At 43.7% G+C, this 23,277-nt stretch overlaps 1 protein-coding gene across 2 annotated transcripts; it reads right to left on the bottom strand.

The window, feature by feature from the left end:
• Nucleotides 1-8,957: 8,957 nt before the first annotated feature.
• Nucleotides 8,958-16,992, bottom strand: LOC115166786 (methylthioribulose-1-phosphate dehydratase). Of its 2 annotated transcripts, XM_029720578.1 has the most exons (8): nucleotides 16,903-16,992; nucleotides 16,106-16,371; nucleotides 15,605-15,705; nucleotides 15,426-15,474; nucleotides 14,686-14,803; nucleotides 14,069-14,204; nucleotides 9,641-9,808; nucleotides 8,958-9,439 (listed from the first exon to the last, which is right to left on the bottom strand). In XM_029720578.1, the coding sequence occupies exons 2-8, from the start codon at nucleotides 16,160-16,162 to the stop codon at nucleotides 9,322-9,324; spliced, it is 747 nt and encodes a 248-aa protein (XP_029576438.1). In that variant the 5' UTR covers nucleotides 16,163-16,371; nucleotides 16,903-16,992; the 3' UTR covers nucleotides 8,958-9,321. The 2 variants fall into 2 exon arrangements, with proteins under 2 accessions (XP_029576438.1, XP_029576437.1); XM_029720577.1 differs by lacking the exon at nucleotides 16,903-16,992 and having other exon boundaries at nucleotides 16,106-16,895.
• Nucleotides 16,993-23,277: the final 6,285 nt, after the last annotated feature.

Here is a 23,277-nt window from a genome sequence, read left to right on the forward strand (position 1 = left end):
GGCTATACTGATTACTCTGCATATTCATTTGGTCAGTGCATTTATCCAGCCTTTCTCTTTTGTCTATGAGAAGGATGGAGGCTGATGACACTGGGGAAAAGCTGGCAGAGAAAGTACTTTTCTGTAGAAGGTGAAGTATCTTATATCACTTAGAACTGCTTCCCTGTGCTCCTAGGTCTGAGAAAAACATGCTTCACAGCGATTGCTAACTGCTTCCCTGTGCTCCTAGGTCTGAGAGAAAAATGCTTCACAGCAATTGCTAATGGCTTCCCTGAGCTCCAAGGTCTGAGAGAAACATGATTGCCAAAGAAAACATATTTGTTGTATGTTTGTCAGCAAAACCATTATCCTAAAATCATTAATTATTCATATTATTCCTGTGCTTGCTAATTTTGCCAAGTGTGATTAATATTTGGTTTGGTTTAGTTCCATCACAGACTTCAAACTGTCTGATGCGTGTTTTATGTGTGCTGCTGATAATTGCACAGTGAGATAATATTTGGTTGGCTGTATAGCTCAGGACCCTAAGCAGGAAGAAAATGCACATGAATGACAAATGAAAATCAAACCCAATTAGTTAAGTTCAGTTCTTTGAACACAACTCTTGCAAAGCACAAAACCTGAGGTTAACCCCTCCTGTGGGTGATCCACAAAACACTGAACCTGAGGCTACCCCCTCCTGTAGGTGATCCACAAAGCACTGAACCTGAGGCTACCCCCTCCTGTGGGTGATCCACAAAACACTGAACTGAGGTTACCCCCTCCTGTGGGTGATCCACAAAGCACTGAACTGAGGTTACCCCCTCCTGTAGGTGATCCACAAAGCACTGAACTGAGGTTACCCCCTCCTGTAGGTGATCCACAAAGCACTGAACTGAGGTTACCCCCTCCTGTAGATGATCCACAATGTATTCAGCTCCTGTAACACACCTGTTCAAAGAGCTAGCCCAAGACGGACAAACACTTCAGCCTTTTCCATATTCTAAAAATATACTGTTTCACTCAAACTCTGTTTATGGTGTTTGAAGACGGAGTAGCTCTTGTAGAGGTCATGAACTCTTCTCAACCCCCTGATGACCAACCATCCTAAGTAACACAGGAGCTCTAATTCCAATCCCTCATGGATGTAGGCCACAGTTCCATGTTTCAATGTGATACGTGTTTGAGACATACTGTATAGATATTTGTTTTTTAAATCTGAAAAGAGGATTGCTAACAAATCCATTTGTGTAGTATATTGTCAAAACAGGAATTATTCATAATTTTCAAGCAGTGACTTGCCCATCACAATCTGTATTTCTAACAGCATTAGCTAAGCAACACAGAGGGGATCTTCTGAATCCAGTGGTATATTTTCAGCACACACAACAGATGAGACTAGGGAAGTCAGTAGGGCTTATGGAGGAGCATCTTGTAAGAACTCCCCGCTGGTGTGTGATGATGAACAGGGATGAGAGCAGGAGAGTGGCGGCGCCCACAGAGGTGGGATCCACAGGCACCGTCTGTCTGATGTTACTGGAGGCGGTGTGGCACACGCTAGCCAGGGTGGAATTCCATGATGGAAATGAAAGGAAGCAGTGCTGGCAGGAGCGCTGGGACTTCCATTTTGCCACTACACAGGGGAGTGTCCTCAGGAGACGACTGGCTGTGAGGTTGACTGACAGTCAGCCCTATGTGTTGGGCGCGTGTGTAATGTTTCATTTATCACCTGGGAGATCTGGTAGGAGATCAGTTAACGTAGATCAAAACAGTCCTGATCTACACGTTCTGTGGAGCAAACTAAAACTAACTTCTAAAACATATCAGGCTAGTGTTGAAAGTTGAATGCAGAGGAGAAACCAGATTCTCTCTAGACTAAATAAATAATGGCTTCAGGCTGGCAGAAGCATATCCTCAGAAGAATATCAAGGCTGTACTTTATCTCATTGTCAATTTAGACACATTCTACACCCCTACTTACTGTAGAACAAAACCTGGTCTGATATACAGCACCGGTCAAAAGTTTGGACACACCTAACCATTTAAGTGTTTTTCTTTATTTTTACTATTTTCTACATTGTAGAATGATAGTGGAGACATCGAAACTATGAATTAACACACATGGAATCATGTAGTAACCAAAAAAGTGTTAAACAAATCAAAATATATTTTATATTTGAGATTCTTCAAAGTAGCCACCCTTTGCCTTGATGACAGCTTTGCACACTCTTGGCACTCAACCGCCTTCATGAGGCAGTCACCTGGAATGCATTTCAATTAATGCGTTTGAGCCAATCGGTTGTGTTGTGACAAAGTAGGGGTGGTATACAGAAGATAGCCCTATTTGGAAAAATACCAAGTCCATATTATGGCAAGAACAGCTCAAATAAACAAAGAGAAATGACAGTCAATCATTACTTTAAGACATCAAGGTCAGTCAATGGAACATTTCAAGAACTTTGAAAGTTTCTTCAAGTGCACTCGCAAAAACCATCAATCACTATGATGAAACTGGCTCTCATGAGGACCGCCACAGGAAAGGAAGACCCAGAGTTACCTCTGCTGCAGAGGATAAGTTCATTAGAGTTAACAGCACCTCAGATTGTAGCCTAAATAAATGTTTCACAGAGTTCAAGTAACAGACACATCTCAACATCAACTGTTTTGAGGAGACTGTGTGAATCAGGCCTTCATGGTGTGGGGGTGCTTTGCTGGTGACACTGTCAGTGATTTATTAGAATTCAAGGCACACTTAACCAGCAAGGCACACTTAACCAGATTTTAAAATAACTACCTCATCTCTGTACCCCTCACATTATCTGTAAGGTCGCTCAGTGAATTTCAAACACAGATTCAACCACAAAGACCAGGGAGGTTTTCCAATGCCTAGCAAAGAAGGGCACATATTGGTAGATTGGTCAACAACAACAACAAAAAAACAGACATTGAAAATCCCTTTGAGCACTGTGAAGTTATTAATTACACTTTGGATGGTGTATCAATACACCCATTCACTACAAAGATACAGGCGTCCTTCCTAACTCAATTACCGGAGAGGAAGGAAACCGCTTAGGGATTTCACCATGAGGCCAATGGTGACTTTAAAACAGTTACAGAGTTTAATGGCTGTGCTAGGAGAACTAAGGATGGATCAACAACATTGTAGTTACTCCACAATACTAACCTAAATGACAGAGTGAAATGAAGGAAGATATAAAAATATTCCAAAACATGCATCCTGTTTCCAATAAGTCACTAAAGTAAAGCTGACAAAACAATTGGCAAATGAATTATCTCCTGAATACAAAGCGTTATGTTTGGACCAAATCCAACACATCACTGAGTGCCTCGCTTCATATTTTCAAGCATAGTGGTGGCTGCATCAAGTTATGGGTATGCAAGGACAACAAGGTTTTTTTTATGATAAAAAGAAACAGAATGGAGCTAAACACTGGCAAAATCCTTAAAGTAAACCTGGTTCAGTCTGCTTTTCAACAGACACTGGGAGACAAATTCACCTTTCAGCAGGACAATAACCTAAAACACAAGGCTAAATATACACTGGAGTTGCTTTCCAAGACCACATAGAATATTCCTAAGTGGCCGAGTTACAGTTATGACTTAAATCAGCATGAAAATCTATGTCAAGACTTGAAAATGGCTGACTAGCAATGATGAACAACCAACTTGCAAGTATTGTACAATCCAGGTGTGCAACGCTCTTAGAGCACTGTTATCACTGCCAAAGGTGGTTCTAACATGTATTGTCTCAGGGGTGTGAATACTTATGTAAATTAGATATTTCTGTATTTCATTTTCAATAGATTTGCTAAAATATCTGAAAACATGTTTTCACTTTGTCATTATGGGGTATTGTGTGTAGAATTCAGGCTGTAACAACAAAATGTGGAATATATGCCACTCCAAATTGAGCTCAGGTGCACCCAATTTCCTTTGATCATCCTTGAGATGTCACTACAACTTGATTGGAGTCCACCTGTGGCCAATTCAATGGTTTGGACATAATTTAGAAAACATTTCTAGAGTGTTGAAAGTTTCCAAGAGCACAGTGGTCTCCATCATTGGTAAATGGAAAATAAATATGGAACTACCCAGAGAGTGATCAGATGGAAGCCACTCCTGAGAAAAGGCACATGACAGCACACCTGGAGTTTACATAAAGACACGTGAAAGACTCTTCTCAAAAAATTGACTCTTTGGCCTGAATGCAAAGCGCTGTGTCTGGAGAAAATCAGGCACAGCTCATCACCCCATCCCTACCGTGAAGTATGGTGGTGGCAGCATCATGCTATGGGGATGCTTTCCAGCTGCAGGGACAGGGAGTCTGGTAAGGATAGAGGGAACAATGAATGGAACCAAATACAAGCAAATCATTGATGAGAACCTGCTTCAGATTGCAAACGTCCTTAGACTGGGGTGAAGATTTACATTCCAACAGGATAATGACCCCAAGCATACAGCCAAAGCAACGCTAGAATGGATTCAGAACAAGAATGTGAAAGTCCTTGAGTGGCCCAGCCAAAGCCCAGAATTGAATCCCATGGAAAATCTGTGGAAAAACTTGAAGATTGCTCTTCAAGGCCGATCCCCATCTAACTTAACAGAGATTGAGAAAATCTGCAAGGAAGAATGGGAGAAAATCCCCAAATCCAGATGTGCAAAGCTGATCCAGACATCCCCAAGATGACTCAAAGCTGATCCAGACATCCCCAAGACGACTCAAAGCTGATCCAGACATCCCCAAGACGCCTCAAAGCTGATCCAGACATCCCCAAGACGACTCAAAGCTGATCCAGACATCCCCAAGACGACTCAAAGCTGATCCAGACATCCCCAAGACGACTCAAAGCTGATCCAGACATCCCCAAGACGACTCAAAGCTGATCCAGACATCCCCAAGATGACTCAAAGCTGATCCAGACATGCTCAAGACGACTCAAAGCTGATCCAGACATACTCAAGATGACTCAAAGCTGATCCAGACATGCTCAAGATGACTCAAAGCTGTAATAGCCACCATAGGTGCTTCTACAAAGTATTGACTCAGGTGTGTGACTACTTATTGAAAATGAAACACAGATCTCATTTACATAAATGTACTAAGATTTCTAAAAACGTGTTTTCACTTTGTCATTATGGAGTATTTTGTGTAGATATATTTAATCCATTCTCAATTCAGGCTGTAACAATAAAATGTGGAATAAGTCAAGGGGTATGAATACTCTGATGGCACTGTATATATTGTTTGTAGGCTTGTTGGGCTTTATGAATTGTTTATTTCTATGTGTTGGGCTGTAGCTGAGATTATTCTTTACAGAGTCAAGTATATTTGTCCAGGTCTCAATTGTTCCCTGACTTGCAACATTTATTCTCGCTGTCGCTAATTATAATGTAGTAACTTCTAATAGTAACTGTAGCCCTTGGCGAATTGGGAGTCAGGTGATTGCCATCTAAGAGCCAGCAGTAATCGTTTCTGATTAATTGATTCAAGGGGCTATCATCGTTAAGTAACAGATGCAAAGCATTGGAATATTTACATTTATGCACTTTGAAATGTAATCACTTTGCCCCAAAAGCATTTAACTGCAGGGCTGTCCCACATCATATGGAGGAATGTGCCTACCTGATTTAGGGGACACAGTGAATAGTTGGGAGTTCCAGCCAATTCCATCAAATAACTTTTTCTTGTTGTCAAATACAGTCTGTATAAGTGTATAGATTTATGGTTTGGATTATGGGATGCCAAGATCATATTTTTACATATTCTGTTCCAGTTAAAGGGTTGTTCAGATTCAATTAGATCTGTGTACCATACTTTAATGGCTCGCTCAGAATAAGAGCTTTCCAAAAGGGAGATCTTTTCTTTGGGAGCCCAGATAATTTATTTATAAATCCCATCATTGGATGGTTTACAAATTGGATTTCCCAAGGGACTCTAGGCCAGCATCGCTGACCAACGTTGTAAATATAGGAAAAAAAGGATTTGCCTGGTAATGTGTCTTTCAAATTACTGTCCATGATTTCGGCAAGGGTACAGATTCCACATTTGGACCATTGGGGGGGATGCAAAAGGCCACCCTCCAGATAACATGGCATGACATTTCGATTCCCTGCAACAATGTTTCTAAATGTTGCATCAAATTTAAATTGTGTGAGCAGTAATAGGACCAAAGTGTAGTTTACTGTTTAAGGGATATATCAGTGGAGACCACCTCTTCCAGGGCAATAGGAGACACCATATTACATTGTTTAAGGGATATATCAGTGGAGACCACCTCTTCCAGGGCAATAGGAGACATCGTATTACATTGTGTAAGGGATATCAGTGGAGACCACCTCTTCCAGGGCAATAGGAGACATCGTATTACATTGTGTAAGGGATATATCAGTGGAGACCACCTCTTCCAGGGCAATAGGAGACATCGTATTACATTGTGTAAGGGATATATCAGTGGAGACCACCTCTTCCAGGGCAATAGGAGACATCGTATTACATTGTGTAAGGGATATATCAGTGGAGACCACCTCTTCCAGGGCAATAGGAGACACCATATTTCTCTCTATACTCAGCCAGCAATAGGAGACAACATATTTCTCTCTACTCAGCCAGCATGCGGAAGAATCATGCCTAAACCAATTTATGATGGGGTGTAATGCTTGCGCCTGGAAATAAATGTAAAGTTCAATACGGATAGTCCCTCTTTGTTAATTTTTATCCGGGCTCACTTACCTTGCCATATAGGGCTCCCAAGTGGCACTGCAGTCTAAGGCAATGCATCTCAGTGCAAGAGGCATCGCTACAGTCCCTGGTTCGATTCCATGCTGTATCACATCTAGCCCTGATTGAGAGTCCCATAGGGCTGCTCACAATTGGCCCAGCGTGGTCCGAGTTTTGCCATCATTGTAAATAAGAATTTGTTCTTAACTGACTTGCCTAGTTAAATAAAGTTTCAATTAAAATGTTTTATTTTTATAAATACACACTTTGAAACCACATTATGGACTTTATCCCAATAGCCAGAAGGGGGAAACGATTGAGATTCCATTGGTAGAGATGGAGTCCTCCATCAGGGTTGAGAGAGGCAGTAGGGCAGATTTATTTAGTTGAGATAGAGCTGAATTTGTCTATGATCTTCAAAGCTCTTGAGAGGAATTAGGATACACTGTCTAAATAATGTAAGATATCGTCGGCGTATAATATGCTATGATCCGTGGATTTGAGATATTGGTGTAATTTTTGGATTGTCGAATTGCCTGGGCCAGGGTCTCCCTAGACAAAAACAGCAGAGGTGAGATGGGATCACCTTGCCTGCTACTTCTAGGGTATGAATACTTTCTGAAGGCACTGTCTAAGACAAATATATGATTTTCTCCAATAAAAATCAGGTAGAGGGTATCAACACTTCTAATTCAGGTGAACCTAACATTTAACCTGCTATGCTGAACAGTCAAGCAGAGGTTGGTTACCCTCAGTAATCGCTCTTAATAAAATCCCAGTACTTAAAACATATAGAATGGTAGATCTAAACAAACAAGGACACAGCAGTGATCTGAGATTCAGCACCATGGACCACGGCAGAATCAAAATCCTGGAATTGGAGAATTCAGCACAACATGAATGTGGACAGCGACCATACAATGACTGGTAGAATCCATTGGATAAAGAAAGGAAGACAAAATCAGGAAGAGACAGGGCTGAATTGGAAGACTCCCGCACCAACTATCTTCTATGCAACTTTCTTTGTCTCAGAGCAAGTATTAACCAATCCCAGCACACATTTAAATTTCATAATACAATTGGGGAAAAAAAGGTTGCACACTTTAACATGAATCCTCATCTTTATTGATCAGACATGATTCATGTTTTCCTTTATTATGTGAACATCTGTTCGCCTGTGACCAATCCACATCTGTCAGGCTGTTTGATTTGCAAGACAATAACCCTAGTTGACTCTAGCTAAATTTGAATACTATAAGTGCAGACAGGCGTTTGCGCGATATGACACACCAACCCCCCCTATATATGTCTAATTCTTTCAGATTACATTATTTTCTCTCTCTTGAGCATTCAGACACTTAATCTTGTAATACAGACTGTCTTTTCAGAGTAAGACCACAGTCACCTTTAACAGCTCAAATGTTTCTTAGACACCCATTTTAACATGACAGGCTCCTCATGTTGCTCTACAACTGCACTATGTCAATACGAGAGGCCAATAGAACTGCCGTTATTGTGGAAAGCCTAATCTTTAAAAAGAGATTAAACATACACCACGAAGAATTTTAAAAAAGGAGCTACACGTCATATTTTTGAGGGCAGCAAATCTCGTCAAATAAAGCCTGTGGCTGTAGTACAATGGGTTAGTGTGTGGCTCAGGCCCAGTCAATTTGACAACAACAGCCAGTTTGTCTTTTATAGACAAATAAGAAGGGGTTTTGGGGGTAAAATATTGTGTAACATTCCACTATTACTGTAGATACAGTATATTAAAATACATTTACATTTCTAAAGCTTGTTTACATGACACAAAATTTACTTTTTGGTACAAAAGCCACTGTGGCAGGAAGATTTTTAATTTTTTTTAATTTTAAATCTACCAGCCACTTTTTTTTTACCAGCCAAAATATTTTTTCCAAACATTAAACCAACAAAACACAAAAGACAGATGAGCATGCTTTGTAATGTTTCTAAAACAATAAATATATTACTAGTAAGAAGTAAATTGGTATATTGATTCATTTCATTTTTAACCAAAATATCAGAGACAAAAATGTTCACCTGCACCTTTAAGGGCGGGAGGTTACCGTGGCAGCGCAACTCGAGTATTGTTTCTGCCTGTGAGATTGACTAGTAGAAGCGTGGTCTTCTCTTCCCTAGCAGTTGAAACTCAAACATAGAAAAACAACCTAGCTTGTCACCAAAACAATGGAAATAGCCAAGAAACACAAGGACAGGGTTTCACTTCAGTAGACTTTCTTTTCAAGTAAATTAGACCAACTTTTATGCCTGTGCACAGCACTTCTAAAAATGTAATCTTTCACTCAGCTCTTCACGTGTGCACAGCCCCCAGCCAGGCTGTGTTGCAGAGCGAGGTGGAATAGGCTATATATTACCAGCTATGAAACAAAAATGGCAGAAATATTTTGAAAACAGCTACTGCAGCATATATGTTACTATAAATGTGAGCAAACTTGACTTTTTATATTCACAAATGCGAGTGAAATACTTGCACTGTGGAGTCCTGACCACCCGGCGACATGGCAGGTGAAAAATCCACATTCGGCAGGTGTTAATTTTAGGCCCTGATTGTTTGCCTCCATTTATTGGGATTGTTGGACATCGTAGTAATGGTTCTCTTCAATGGGTGGTGCTGAAGGATCCATTCCACTCTGCTTCATTTGGACGGCGATGTCAAATAGGTAATCATAACATTCACACCTGGAACAAGACACACGGATAATCCATTACCACACAAACCTCTGGAAGGCACCAATGATGCATTTAAAACAGCGATACATTCAGTCTAAATGACACATTCACAGTAATACTTCTACAAACATTACTTTTATAATATTTATAATTATTAGTTAATTACCTATATAAAACATTGTGTTACTTCATAATTATTCATTAACTCACATGGTCTTGGCTTTCTCCCAGGACTCCCCCCACACGTAGACGCCGTGGCGCCGGACGAGAACCGCACAGGAGTCTGGGTACTGCTCCATGGCCAGCGCCATGCGCTCCTTCAGGTCCCGCTCCTCCGGGGTGTTCTCAATGATGGGGACCACCAGCATTTCATCATATCTACACACACACACACACACACACACACACACACACACACACACACACACACACACACACACGTGTGAGCAGAATGCACAGTCATAGGGACACTATCTAAAATCAAGTGTCAGTTTCCCCTGGATGAAAATGTGCCAAAATTGACAGGAGTTACAAGGTAACATCTGGATTTCCACATTCATTTCCATAAACTGCCGTGGCTGGACTGTTTCAGTACAGACATTCACACTGTAGTACATTGGCAGGTAGCTTAGTGATTAGAGCGTTGGGCCAGTAACCAGAAGGTTGTTGGATCAAATCCCTGAGCTGACAAGGTAAAAATCTGTCGTTCTGCCCCTGAGCAAGGCAGTTAACCCAGTGTTCCCCAGGCACTGAAGACGTGGATGTCGATTAAGCAGCCCCCCTCACATCTGATTCAGAGAGAGTGAATTTCCGGCGCCGACAGAGATGGCCGCCTCGCTTCGCGTTCCTAGGAAACTATGCAGTATTTTGTTTTTTTTATGTGTTATTTCTTACATTGTTACCCCAGGTAATATTAGGTTTTATTACATACAGTCTGGAGGAACTATTGGATATAAGAGCAACGTCAACTCACCAACATTACGACCAGGAATACGACTTTCCCGAAGCGGATCCTCTGTTTTGCCCACCACCCAGGACAATGGATCGGATCCAAGCTGGCGACCCAAAACAACGGCGCCGTAGAAGGGGCAGATGGAGCGGTCTTCTGGTCAGGCTTCGTAGACGGGCACATCGCGCACCGCTCCCGAGCATACTACTCGCCAATGTCCAGTCACTTGACAAAAAGTTAGACGAAATCTGTGCAAGGGTAGCCTTCCAGAGAGACATCAGAGACTGTAACGTTCTTTGTTTCACGGAAACATGGCTCACTCGAGACACGCTATCGGAGTCGGTACAGCCAGCTGGTTTCTTCACGCATCGCGCCGACAGAAACAAGCATCTTTCTGGTAAGAAGAAGGGCGGGTGTGTATGCCTTATGATTAACGAGATGTGGTGTGATCATAACAACATACAGGAACTCAAGACCTTCTGTTCACCTGACTTAGAATTCCTCACAATCAAATGCCGACTGCATTATCTACCTAGAAAATTCTCTGATTATAATCACAGCCGCATATATCCCCCCCAAGCAGACACATTGACGGCCCTGAACAAACTTCATTTGACTCTATGTAAACAGGAAACCACATATCTTGAGGCTGCATTTATTGTAGCTGGGGATTTTAACAAGGCTAATCTGAAAACAAGGCTCCCTAAATTCTATCGGCATATCGATTGCGCAACCAGGGCTGGTAAAACCCTAGATCATTGTTATTCTAACTTCCGCGACGCATATAAGCCCCACCCCCCACCCTCCTTTCAGAAAATTTGACCACAACTCCATTTTGTTGCTTCCAGCCTATAGACAGAAACTGAAACAGGAAGCTCCTGCGCTCAGGTCTGTTCAACGCTGGTCCGACCAATCGGATTCCACACTTCAAGATTGCTTCGATCACGTGGACTGGGATATGTTCCGCATTGCTGCGAACAACATTGATGAATACGCTGATTCGGTGAGTGGGTTTATTAGCAAGTGCATCAGCGATGTCGTACCCACAGCGTCTATTAAAACATTCCCAAACCAGAAACTGTGGATTGATGGCAGCATTCGCGCAAAACTGAAAGCGCGAACCACTGCTTTTAATCAGGGCAAGGTGACCGGAAACATGACCGAATACAAACACTGTAGCTATTCCCTCTGCAAGGCAATCAAACATGCTAAGCGTCAGTATAGAGACAAAGCAGAGTCGCAGTTCAACGGCTCAGACACGAGAGGTATGTGGCAGGGTCTACAGTCAATCACGGACTATAAATGGAAAACTAGCCCCGTCGCGGACCAGGATGTCTTGCTCCCAGACAGACTAAACAACTTCTTTGCTCGCTTTGAGGACAATACAGTGCCACTGACACGGCCCGCTGCAAAAACCTGCGGGCTCTCCTAGACTGCAGCCGACGTGAGCAAAACATTTAAACGTGTCAAACCTCGCAAGGCTGCAGGCCCAGACAGCATCCCCAGCCGCGTCCTCAGAGCATGCGCAGACCAGCTGGCTGGTGTGTTTACAGACATATTCAATCAATCCTTATCCCAGTCTGCTGTCCCCACATGCTTCAAGAGGGCCACCCCTGTTCCTGTTCCCAAGAAAGCTAAGGTAACTGAGCTAAATGACTACCGCCCTGTAGCACTCACTTCCGTCATCATGAAGTGCTTTGAGAGACTAGTCAAGGACCACATCACCTCCACCCTACCTGACACCCTAGACCCACTCCAATTTGCTTACCGCCCCAATAGGTCCACATACGACGCAATCACACTGCCCTAACCCATCTGGACAAGAGGAATACCTATGTGAGAATGCTGTTCATCGACTACAGCTCAGCATTTAACACCATAGTACCCTCCAAACTCGTCATCAAGCCCGAGACCCTGGGTCTCGACCCCGCCCTGTGCAACTGGACTTCCTGACGGGCCGCCCCCAGGTGGTGAGGGTAGGTAACAACATCTCCACCCCGCTGATCCTCAACACTGGGGCCCCACAAGGGTGTGTTGTCAGCCCTCTCCTGTACTCCCTGTTCACCCACGACTGCGTGGCCATGCACGCCTCCAACTCAATCATCAAGTTTGCAGACGACACTACAGTGGTAGGCTTGATTACCAACAACGACGAGACGGCCTACAGGGAGGAGGTGAGGGCCCTCGGAGTGTGCTGTCAGGAAAATAACCTCACACTCAACGTCAACAAAACAAAGGAGATGATTGTGGACTTCAGGAAACAGCAGATGGAGCACCCCCCATCCACATCGACGGGACAGCAGTGGAGAAGGTGAAAAGTTTTAAGTTCCTCTGCGTACACATCACGGACAAACTGAAATGGTCCACCCACACAGAGAGCATGGTGAAGAAGGATCAACAGCGCCTCTTCAACTTCAGGAGGGTGAAGAAATGTGGCTTGTCACCTAAAACACACAAACCTTTACAGATGCACAATCAAGAGCATCCTGTCGGGCTGTATCACCGCCTGGTACTGCAACTGCTTCACCCACAACCGCAAGGCTCTCCAGAGGGTAGTGAGGTCTGCACAACGCATCACCGGGGGCAAACTACCTGCCCTCCAGGACACCTACAACACCCGATGTCACAGGAAGGCCAAAAAGATCATCAAGGACAACAACCACCCGAGCCACAGCCTGTTCACCCCGCTATCATCCAGAAGGCGAGGTCAGTACAGGTGCATCAAAGCAGGGACCGAGAGACTGAAAAACAGCTTCTATCTCAAGGCCATCACTGTTAAACAGTCATCACTAACATTGAGTGGCTGCTGCCAACATACTGACTCAACTCCAGCCACTTTAATAATGGAAGAATTTATGTAATAAATGTATCACTAGCCACTTTAAACAATGCCACTTCATATAATGTTTACATACCCTACATTACTCATCTCATATGTATATACTGTACTCTATACCATCCACTGCATCTTGCCTATGCCGTTCTATACCATCACTTATTCATATATATTTTTATGTACATATTCTTATTCATTCCTTCATACTTGTGTGTATAAGGTAATTGTTGTGAAATTGTTAGGTTAGATTACTCATTGGATATTACTGCATTGTCGGAACTAGAAGCACAAGCATTTCGCTACACTCACATTAACATCTGCTAACCATGTGTATGTGACAAATAACATTTGATTTGATTTTGATTTGAGGGGTTGGGTTAAATGTGGAAAACACATTTCAGTTGAATGCATTCAGTTGGACAACTGACTAGGAAATCCCCTTTCCCATTGAGCACTTATACGGCCGTCATTGGCGCTGGAGGTGTCCTAGCCATGTGCCCACCTGTAGTTGGTGCTGGAGGTGTCCTAGCCATGTGCCCACCTGTAGTTGGTGCTGGAGGTGTCCTAGCCATGTGCCCACCTGTAGTTGGTGCTGGAGGTGTCCTAGCCATGTGCCCACCTGTAGTTGGTGCTGGAGGTGTCCTAGCCATGTGCCCACCTGTAGTTGGTGCTGGAGGTGTCCTAGCCATGTGCCCACCTGTAGTTGGTGCTGGAGGTGTCCTAGCCATGTGCCCACCTGTAGTTGGTGCTGGAGGTGTCCTAGCCATGTGCCCACCTGTAGTTGGTGCTGGAGGTGTCCTAGCCATGTGCCCACCTGTAGTTGGTGCTGGAGGTGTCCTAGCCATGTGCCCACCTGTAGTTGGTGCTGGAGGTGCCCTTGCGGATTCCCTTTATCATCTCCTGGTGAGTTATGCGGAACTCCTTGCCAGGATAAAACAGAGTTGCCATGACGGCAGCCTTGGAGTGGGTGTGGATGACGGCCTGCGCCGCTGAGGAACAGGAGGGAGACAGTTAGCATGTTGGCCTATTAGAAGGTCTGTGGGTTTAACACAATACAGCCTCATTCCATCCCTCAAAGCTGTTGAAATAGGACAACTAAATATATTAGCTAGCCAGTGACAGTCCATCAAGCATTGAAACCTCCTCTGAAACCTAAAGTAGGAAGTTTGCGCTTATGACAACTTTGTGGGCACAACATGTTGTTGTGAAGGTGGGTTTGTTTCCCAGGTAGTCAGACAGACACAGACCTCACCTCTAATAGTGCGTCAACCATGAACAGAGAGCTCACCCCTCATAGTGTATCATTCATTAACAGAGAGCTCACCGCTCAGAGTATCATTCATTAACAGAGAGAGCTCACCCCTCAGAGTATCATTCATTAACAGAGAGAGCTCACCCCTCAGAGTATCATTCATTAACAGAGAGAGCTCACCCCTCATAGAGTATCATTCATTAACAGAGAGAGCTCACCCCTCATAGTGAAGGCATTCATAAACAGAGGGGTGCACTGGCTCTTCTTCAGCTTCTTCCAGGGGGGTGGGGAGCTGATGTCTCTCTCCTCCACATCACAGACAAACATGTCATCTGGCTACAGGGTGCAACACACACACACACAAAAAAAACATATCTCCAGAAAACTGTCAAACTAAGTACTCCAAGTTGTCTCTATGATGATATGGAGGCAAAACACCAGCCCTGCTCACCTGTAGTCTCTCCTGTCTCTATGATGATATGAAGGCAAAACACCAGCCCTGCTCACCTGTAGTCTCTCCTGTCTCTGATGATATGGAGGCAAAACACCAGCCCTGCTCACCTGTAGTCTCTCCTTTCTCTATGATGATGATATGAAGGCAAAACACCAGCCCTGCTCACCTGTAGTCTCTCCTGTCTCTATGATGATATGAAGGCAAAACACCAGCCCTGCTCACCTGTAGTCTCTCCTGTCTCTATGATGATATGAAGGCAAAACGCCAGCCCTGCTCACCTGTAGTCTCTCCTGTCTCTGATGATATGGAGGCAAAACACCAGCCCTGCTCACCTGTAGTCTCTCCTGTCTCTGATGATATGAAGGCAAAACACCAGCCCTGCTCACCTGTAGTCTCTCCTGTCTCTATGATGATGATATGAAGGCAAAACACCAGCCCTGCTCACCTGTAGTCTCTCCTGTCTCTATGATGATGATATGGAGGCAAAACACCAGCCCTCCTCACCTGTAGTCTCTCCTTCTGCACACCAGACGGGGCAATGTAGATCTGATCTCTAGGTACAACAAAATGGGGAGATGAATGTTCATTAGCTAGCATCTCTCTCTCTCGCTCAAGACCAAGACACGTGTGAGGTTTTGAATTTAAAAAAAATGATTCAACAATATTAAAGTCAGAGCACTTACCCACGTCTCAAACTTAGCCCTCCTCCTGTCCCAGTAACCCAGCCGAGTTGGTAGAAAAGACGACACAACTCTGGGATGAGAACCCGTGGATGTTCCTTGTCCTGAAACAAGGTGGTGGGGAAACAGTACATTACCCAGACATCATAATGGCTCATCATTTACCTCTCCCCACTCTTTCTGGGTTTCAGACTGGAGCTGTGTGTGTTCTCTCTCCCTGTTAAAGTCCCCCCCTGTTGTTTCTCTCTCTCTCCCTGTTAAAGTCCCCCTGTTGTTTCTCTCTAGATCTCTGGCTTTGGACTTCCCAAAATATCTTCCTCTGACTTCTCTCATTGCTTCTATTTTCCTGTGATTCTTGCTCTATTCACTGTCTAGCCTACAAGTTAAGGTGTGTATCTAGCTAGCTATTTGTTTGCAATTTCAGATTGCAAGACTTGTTTTAAATGTGTTAGCTAGCCTAGCTAGATAACCTACTACTGTTAGCAGTCGTTCTAAAGCACATACCTGAGACTCCGTCGACTCTGAACCATTTTCCTTGTCGGCATCACAAACAGATGTCATTTTCTTTTGGATAGATGCAGAACGATCTGCTTTTTCAACCGGTGGAACCAGATTCTTCTTGCGAGTTTTTTCTTTATCAACCGCTGGAAGCAGATTCTTCTTGCGAGTTTTTTCTTTTTCAACCCCTGGAAGCAGATTCTTCTTGCGACCACGTCCTGGGAGGTTGACTACAATTCCATGGACAGCATGCTTCCTGATAACATTACGAACTGTGGAAACAGCAATCCCAAGGTCTCGGGAGATGGACTTGTAACCTTGCTTAAGTCCATGTTTGGTTATAATCAAATTCCTTACATCCTCAGAGAGTTCTTTCCCCTTCACCATGTTCACAGTGGTAACGTTATAATGAAGCGTAATATACGGTTCTTTTCAACACTATTTTAATGGCTGTTTTTACCTTGTAAAAATACCTGCAACTTACCACAGTACACGTGTGAACACAACGTTTATTTTTTAATTGCAACTTATATTTGAAGACGTATTGAATTATTTAAAATAAACGTACAGGGGTGCCAATACACTAGAGCTCAACTGTAACAGGCTGGCCAAAAAGCAAACTGGATAGCTAGCCAGCTAACGTTAGGCTCTGGGTAGCTCGCTAACTAACAGCTGCGACTTTAACATGCAAACACACGTGGCGTTATTCCTCCTCAACGACATCTAAAACAACATATCGTTTAAATACAATATTTCGCCACATGTTTACATGGAACAATTCAGTTTTATCGCGTTTTAAATACCTTTGTGTGTTTGTTTGAAAGCAGGGGGTCGTCATTAGTGCGACAGGATATGGTAAGGACCTCCAGATCTCTTGCACGTGGCCTTGTATTGTGCCTGAAGACAATTATCGAATAATCGCAGAGATCTTTGATAATCGGCGAAAATAAGATGACACAATTCTTAGCAATTGAAAATCAAACGTGTTTTATTATTTGTTCATATTTTAGTTAGAACAAGTATATCCTATATCAGGGTAACTTCTTCCTGGAGAGGGTGTTGCACAAGTATGCCTAACAAGCACTAGGTGGTAGCAGAGCCCAAATAAATTAAACCAAATTTATGGCAAGGACAGGTATTTTTTTTCTTCTCTAGCTATGCAAAGTGGTGTCTCACTTCCCAACTAGAGTCACCCATGCTTGCAGGCTGCAGTCTAATTACAGTGTAGATGCCTACTAGTGCATTATATTATTATTATTATATTATATTTTAGTCATTTAGCAGATGCTCTGATCCAAGAGACCTGAGCTGGCAGAACGGAGAGCTTGGGTTAGGGTGTAGGGTTCGAGGATAGCCTGAAGTGGCAGTTCCTAGTGCTGCTCCGTAGATAAGTACCATGGTCTTGTAGTGGATGCGAGCTTCGACTGGAAGCCAGTGGAGTGTGTGGAGGAGCGGGGTGACATGAGAGAACTTCGGATGGTTGAAAACCAGGCGGGCTGCAGTGTTATATTACTGTATCTATCAGCATTTGAGAGGATAGTGTGGCTGTGACATGACATTTTCATAACAAACATCTAGTCCTGCATGCTTCTATTCCTGCAACCTGAAACATGACCATTAGGCCTTTAATATAATGTTGGTTTACAACCTTGTTGTAGGCCTATCCATCCCAGGGGGAGGGATGTTTCCTTGGGACAGCTTTACTTCACCAAAGTCGTCATTAGATACATTGTTTTATAATTGACAGATGACCATGTTTGTTATCAAGAAACATTTTCCTCAAGTCTGCCTTTTACTTTGTGTTTTTTGGACTGACAGTGTGTAGGATATGATGGGGAGGTAGCCTATAGATGGCTGGGGTGAAAAGTGGAGGGGTAAGTCCAGGCCAATAGGGATTTCTAGGTTCTCATCAGACAGGATAAAACGCCTTGTGTTGACAGAAGTGACAGGGACACGTGACAGGCATTGGATCGTTGCATGCTGAAGGCTTAGGCCGCCACTTAGGGAGTGGATATTTAAAGGCATGGTAACAGGCACATTCACCAAAGCTGAGTTTACAGACAAGGAACAGATAAGACTGATTTAGACACAGTCTTAATGTATAGTATGGTGATACTACGGTGATACTACGGGGAAACTACGGTGATACTATGGTGATAGTATGGTGGTACTACGGTGATACTACGGGGAAACTACGGTGATACTACGGGGAAACTACGGTGATAGTATGGTGATACTACGGTGATACTATGGTGATAGTATGGTGGTACTACGGTGATACTACGGTGATAGTATGGTGATACTACGGTGATAGTATGGTGATACTACGGTGATAGTATGGTGATACTACGGTGATAGTATGGTGATACTACGGTGATAGTATGGTGATACTACGGTGATAGTACGGTGATACTACGGTGATAGTATGGTGATACTACGGTGATACTACGGTGATACTACGGTGATAGTATGGTGATACTACGGTGATAGTATGGTGATACTACGGTGATGGTATGGTGATACTACGGTGATAGTATGGTGATACTACGGTGATACTACGGTGATACTACGGTGATAGTATGGTGATACTACGGTGATAGTATGGTGATACTATTTTTTATTTATTTATTTATTTCACCTTTATTTAACCAGGTAGGCAAGTTGAGAACAAGTTCTCATTTACAATTGCGACCTGGCCAAGATAAAGCAAAGCAGTTCGACAACATACAACAACACAGTGTTACACATGGAGTAAACAAATCAAATCAAATCAAATTTATTTATATAGCCCTTCGTACATCAGCTGAAATCTCAAAGTGCTGTACAGAAACCCAGCCTAAAACCCCAAACAGCAAGCAATGCATGTGAAAGAAGCACGGTGGCTGGGAAAAACTCCCTAGGAAAAACTCCTGAGAAAGGCCAAAAACCTAGGAAGAAACCTAGAGAGGAACCAGGCTATGAGGGGTGGCCAGTCCTCTTCTGGCTGTGCCGGGTGGATATTATAACAGAACATGGTCAAGCTGTTAAAATGTTCGTAAATGACCAGCATGGTCAAATAATAATAATCATAGTAATTGTCGAGGGTGCAACAAGCACGTCCGGTGAACAGGTCAGGGTTCCGTAGCCGCAGGCAGAACAGTTGAAACTGGAGCAGCAGCATGGCCAGGTGGACTGGGGACAGCAAGGAGTCATCATGCCAGGTAGTCCTGAGGCATGGTCCTAGGGCTCAGGTCCTCCGAGAGAAAGAAAGAAAGAGAGAAAGAGAGAATTAGAGAGAGCATATTTACATTCACACAGGACACCGGATAAGACAAGAGAATACTCCAGATGTAACAGACTGTAGACGGTGATACTACGGTGATAGTATGGTGATACTACGGTGATACTACGGTGATACTATGGTGATAGTATAGTGATACTACGGTGATACTATGGTGATACTACGGTGATACTACGGTGATACTATGGTGATAGTATAGTGATACTACGGTGATACTATGGTGATACTACGGTGATACTACGGTGATACTATGGTGATAGTATAGTGATACTACGGTGATACTATGGTGATAGTATAGTGATACTACGGTGATACTATGGTGATACTACGGTGATACTATGGTGATAGTATAGTGATACTACGGTGATACTATGGTGATACTTGGTGTTAAAAAGGCCAGCTCTTATGTAGCAGTTACATCAACCCTAATCTAGTAGTTAGTTGTACTTGTTCTCATTAGTGGTACCTACAAGACCCCACTTGTATCAGCCAATCACAGTCTGCCATTCCCTGTGCACCTCACTGAACCTCGCTCCTGTCTTCAGAGTGAGATCACGGTCAGAAGTGAATGGACTCAATAATTATTTTAGCAACAATGTTTATCTTTAATTTACAATCTGTAGAAACTATGAGAATAGAAAGGTTCAGAACTTTTGTGAAACATCACAGCACAGTTGAAAAAATATATGGCAAATAGAAATCAAAACTGGATAGTGTTAAAGTTAGATGGGAGGGGTTGAATGGAGCTGAAGGGTGGGACTAATAACAACAAGATAACTAATTTTAAACATACTGTGTCCGTAAAAATTATATAGGTTCAGAACTTCTGTGAAACAGCAGTTAAAATATATATGGCAAATAGAAATCCAGCTGGAAGGACATCAGAAATAGATGGGAGATGACCATGTTTGTTATCAAGATGTTGCTAAGGCGGTCAAGTTGATATTCACCATATGTTTCAGGTATTTTCCTGTCATGTGTGTCATGTTACTGCTAGCCAGCTAAGCCAGAATGTGAGCCACTAACGCTAGCTCATTAGGCTTGGTGATGAAGCTCACATGTACCGTTTCAAGAGAAATATATTCTGTTTATGTTGTCTGTTTATGCGTAGAGCTGTGTTTATGTACATTTACAGTCTTTATGTAGCCTCATGCTACCATGTACTGTGTATAGCCTTATGATGTATGTATATAGCCTAATTTAGCCTGTGCCTTCGCTTGTGGTGCAGTTGCTATTCCACGTTGGTCGTGGTCTTGTGCACATGCGCAGACCTTAGTTACATGGCAGTCATGTTTCAATTGTATATATGCTTACCAGTAACTGGGCCTTTGTTCTGTCAGTGTGTACTACTAGCTGTGTGTATTTGGCTGTGCTCCGTACGTTGTCTGGAAGCCCCTATTTATGCTTATTATTTTCTTGTATCTTTCCATTGAACAACTTTTAGGAGTGTGGCGTGTTGAACCCGATATCTGCAATAAACCTGTTCTGAAGACATCTGATTAGTTCTTGCCAGACAGACCTGTGGTGGCTGATCCTTATCCACTACCACTTGTATCTCTCTATTAGTGCTGCTCTACATGGTCCCAACCCGTCAGCCTTTAGTGTTGCTCACTGTGGTGGAAGTGTTTCACTTGTCATCTGGCACGAACACACACAGACACACAGTGTAGCCACAAGTAACCACATACAGGAAACTTCAGTCAATATGAAGCATGTTTGGAAATTCCCCACAGGATTAACGATCATTTCCACATCCTCCTTCCATGTTACAGATATCTCATTCCCCATCATCCGTCTATGTTATGGACATCTCTTTCCTCACCCTCCTTCCATGTTATGGACATCTCTTTCACCATCATCCTTCCATGTTACAGACATCTCTTTCACATTCATCCGTCCATATTATTGACATCTCTTTCCCCATCATCTGTCTATATTATGGACATCTCTTTCCCCATCATCCTTCCATGTTATGGACATCTCTTTCCCCATCATCTGTCCATGTTATGGACATCTCTTTCCCCATCATCCGTCCATGTTACGGACATCTCTTTCCCCATCATCTGTCCATGTTATGGACATCTCTTTCCCCATCATCCGTCCATGTTACAGACATCTCTTTCCCCATCATCCTTCCATGTTACAGACATCTCTTTCCCCATCATCTGTCCATGTTATGGACATCTCTTTCCCCATCATCCATCCATGTTACAGACATCTCTTTCCCCACCCTCCTTCCATGTTATGGACATCTCTTTCCCCATCATCCGTCCATGTTATGGACATCTCTTTCCCCATCATCCGTCCATGTTATGGACATCTCTTTCCCCACCCTCCTTCCATGTTATGGACATCTCTTTCCCCATCATCCGTCCATGTTATGGACATCTCTTTCCCCATCATCCGTCCATGTTATGGACATCTCTTTCCCCACCCTCCTTCCATGTTATGGACATCTCTTTCCCCATCATCCTTCAATGTTATGGACATCTCTTTCTGGTGAAAAAGAAATAAAAACATGTATTTCAGTTACACATGGGTCAATTCTGTCTGTCTGTGTACATGTGTGAATGTCATGCATCCCTCCATCCCTGTGTCTGTGTGTACGCACAGGCATGCACGTGTGTGTGTGTGTGTGTGTGTGTGTCTTCAGCATGCATGCATGTGTAACCGGTGTGAAATGGCTAGCTAGTTAGCTGTATGACCAATAGCATTTCAATCATTGACGTCACTTGCTCTGAGACATTGAAGTAGTTGTTTTCCCATGGCTTTTGTGGAGAGAGATAGGTAACAATGCTTTTGTCAATGTGTTCAGAGTCCCTGGTTGAAGCCCAGGTTGAGGGAAGGAGAGAGACGGAAGCAACACGTTACACATGGGAGGTGTGTGTGCGTGCAGGAGCAGGCCCTGTGCCTTTTATTTTCTCTCAGGCTGTCTAAAGCTTCAAAGGCCTTAGTACCCAGACCAGGAAGTGATGACAATTCTGCTTTAAGACAGAGGGGGTGTGGTGGACGAGACAGGACAGGTGTCTACTACCCAGCCCACACATGTTTAGTCATCTGAGAAACACACCTCTCTACGTAGGTGCTGCTACTGAGTCATCTCGGCTTCCTGTTGGCCCTGACTAGGCCACCAAAGACCCTCTACTGAGTTATCCTGACTTCCTGTTGGTCCTGACTGGGCCACCAAAGACCCTCTACTGAGTCACCCTGACTTCCTGTTGGTCCTGACTCGGCCACCAAAGACCCTCTACTGAGTCACCCTGACTTCCTGTTGGTTCTGACTAGGCCACCAAAGACCCTCTACTGAGTCATCCTGACTTCCTGTTGGTCCTGACTCGGCCACCAAAGACCCTCTACTGCAGGCCTGGGCAATTCCAGTCCTCGGCGGCCTGATTGGTGTCACACTTTTCCCCCATCTCTAGCAAACACGCCTGATTTAAACTGATTGCATTTTCAACTGAAGATCAAGATGAGTTGACTATTGGAGTCAGGTGTGTTAGCTGGGACTGGGGGGAAAGTGTGACACCAATCAGACCCCTGAGGACTGGAGTTGTCCAGGCCTGGTCTACTGAGTCATCCTGACTTCCTGTTGGTCCTGACTGGGCCACCAAAGACCCTCTGCTGAGTTATCCTGACTTCCTGTTGCTCCTGACTGGGCCACCAAAGACCCTCTACTGAGTTATCCTGACTTCCTGTTGCTCCTGACTGGGCCACCAAAGACCCTCTACTGAGTTATCCTGACTTCCTGTTGCTCCTGACTGGGCCACCAAAGACCCCCTACTGAGTTATCCTGACTTCCTGTTGCTCCTGACTGGGCCACCAAAGACCCTCTACTGAGTTATCCTGACTTCCTGATGGCCACCAAAGACCCTCTATTCCCATCAGGTACTGCAGCTTA

The sequence above is a fragment of the Salmo trutta genome, chromosome 29 (assembly GCF_901001165.1).
Source record: "Salmo trutta chromosome 29, fSalTru1.1, whole genome shotgun sequence".
Taxonomy (NCBI): domain Eukaryota; kingdom Metazoa; phylum Chordata; class Actinopteri; order Salmoniformes; family Salmonidae; genus Salmo; species Salmo trutta.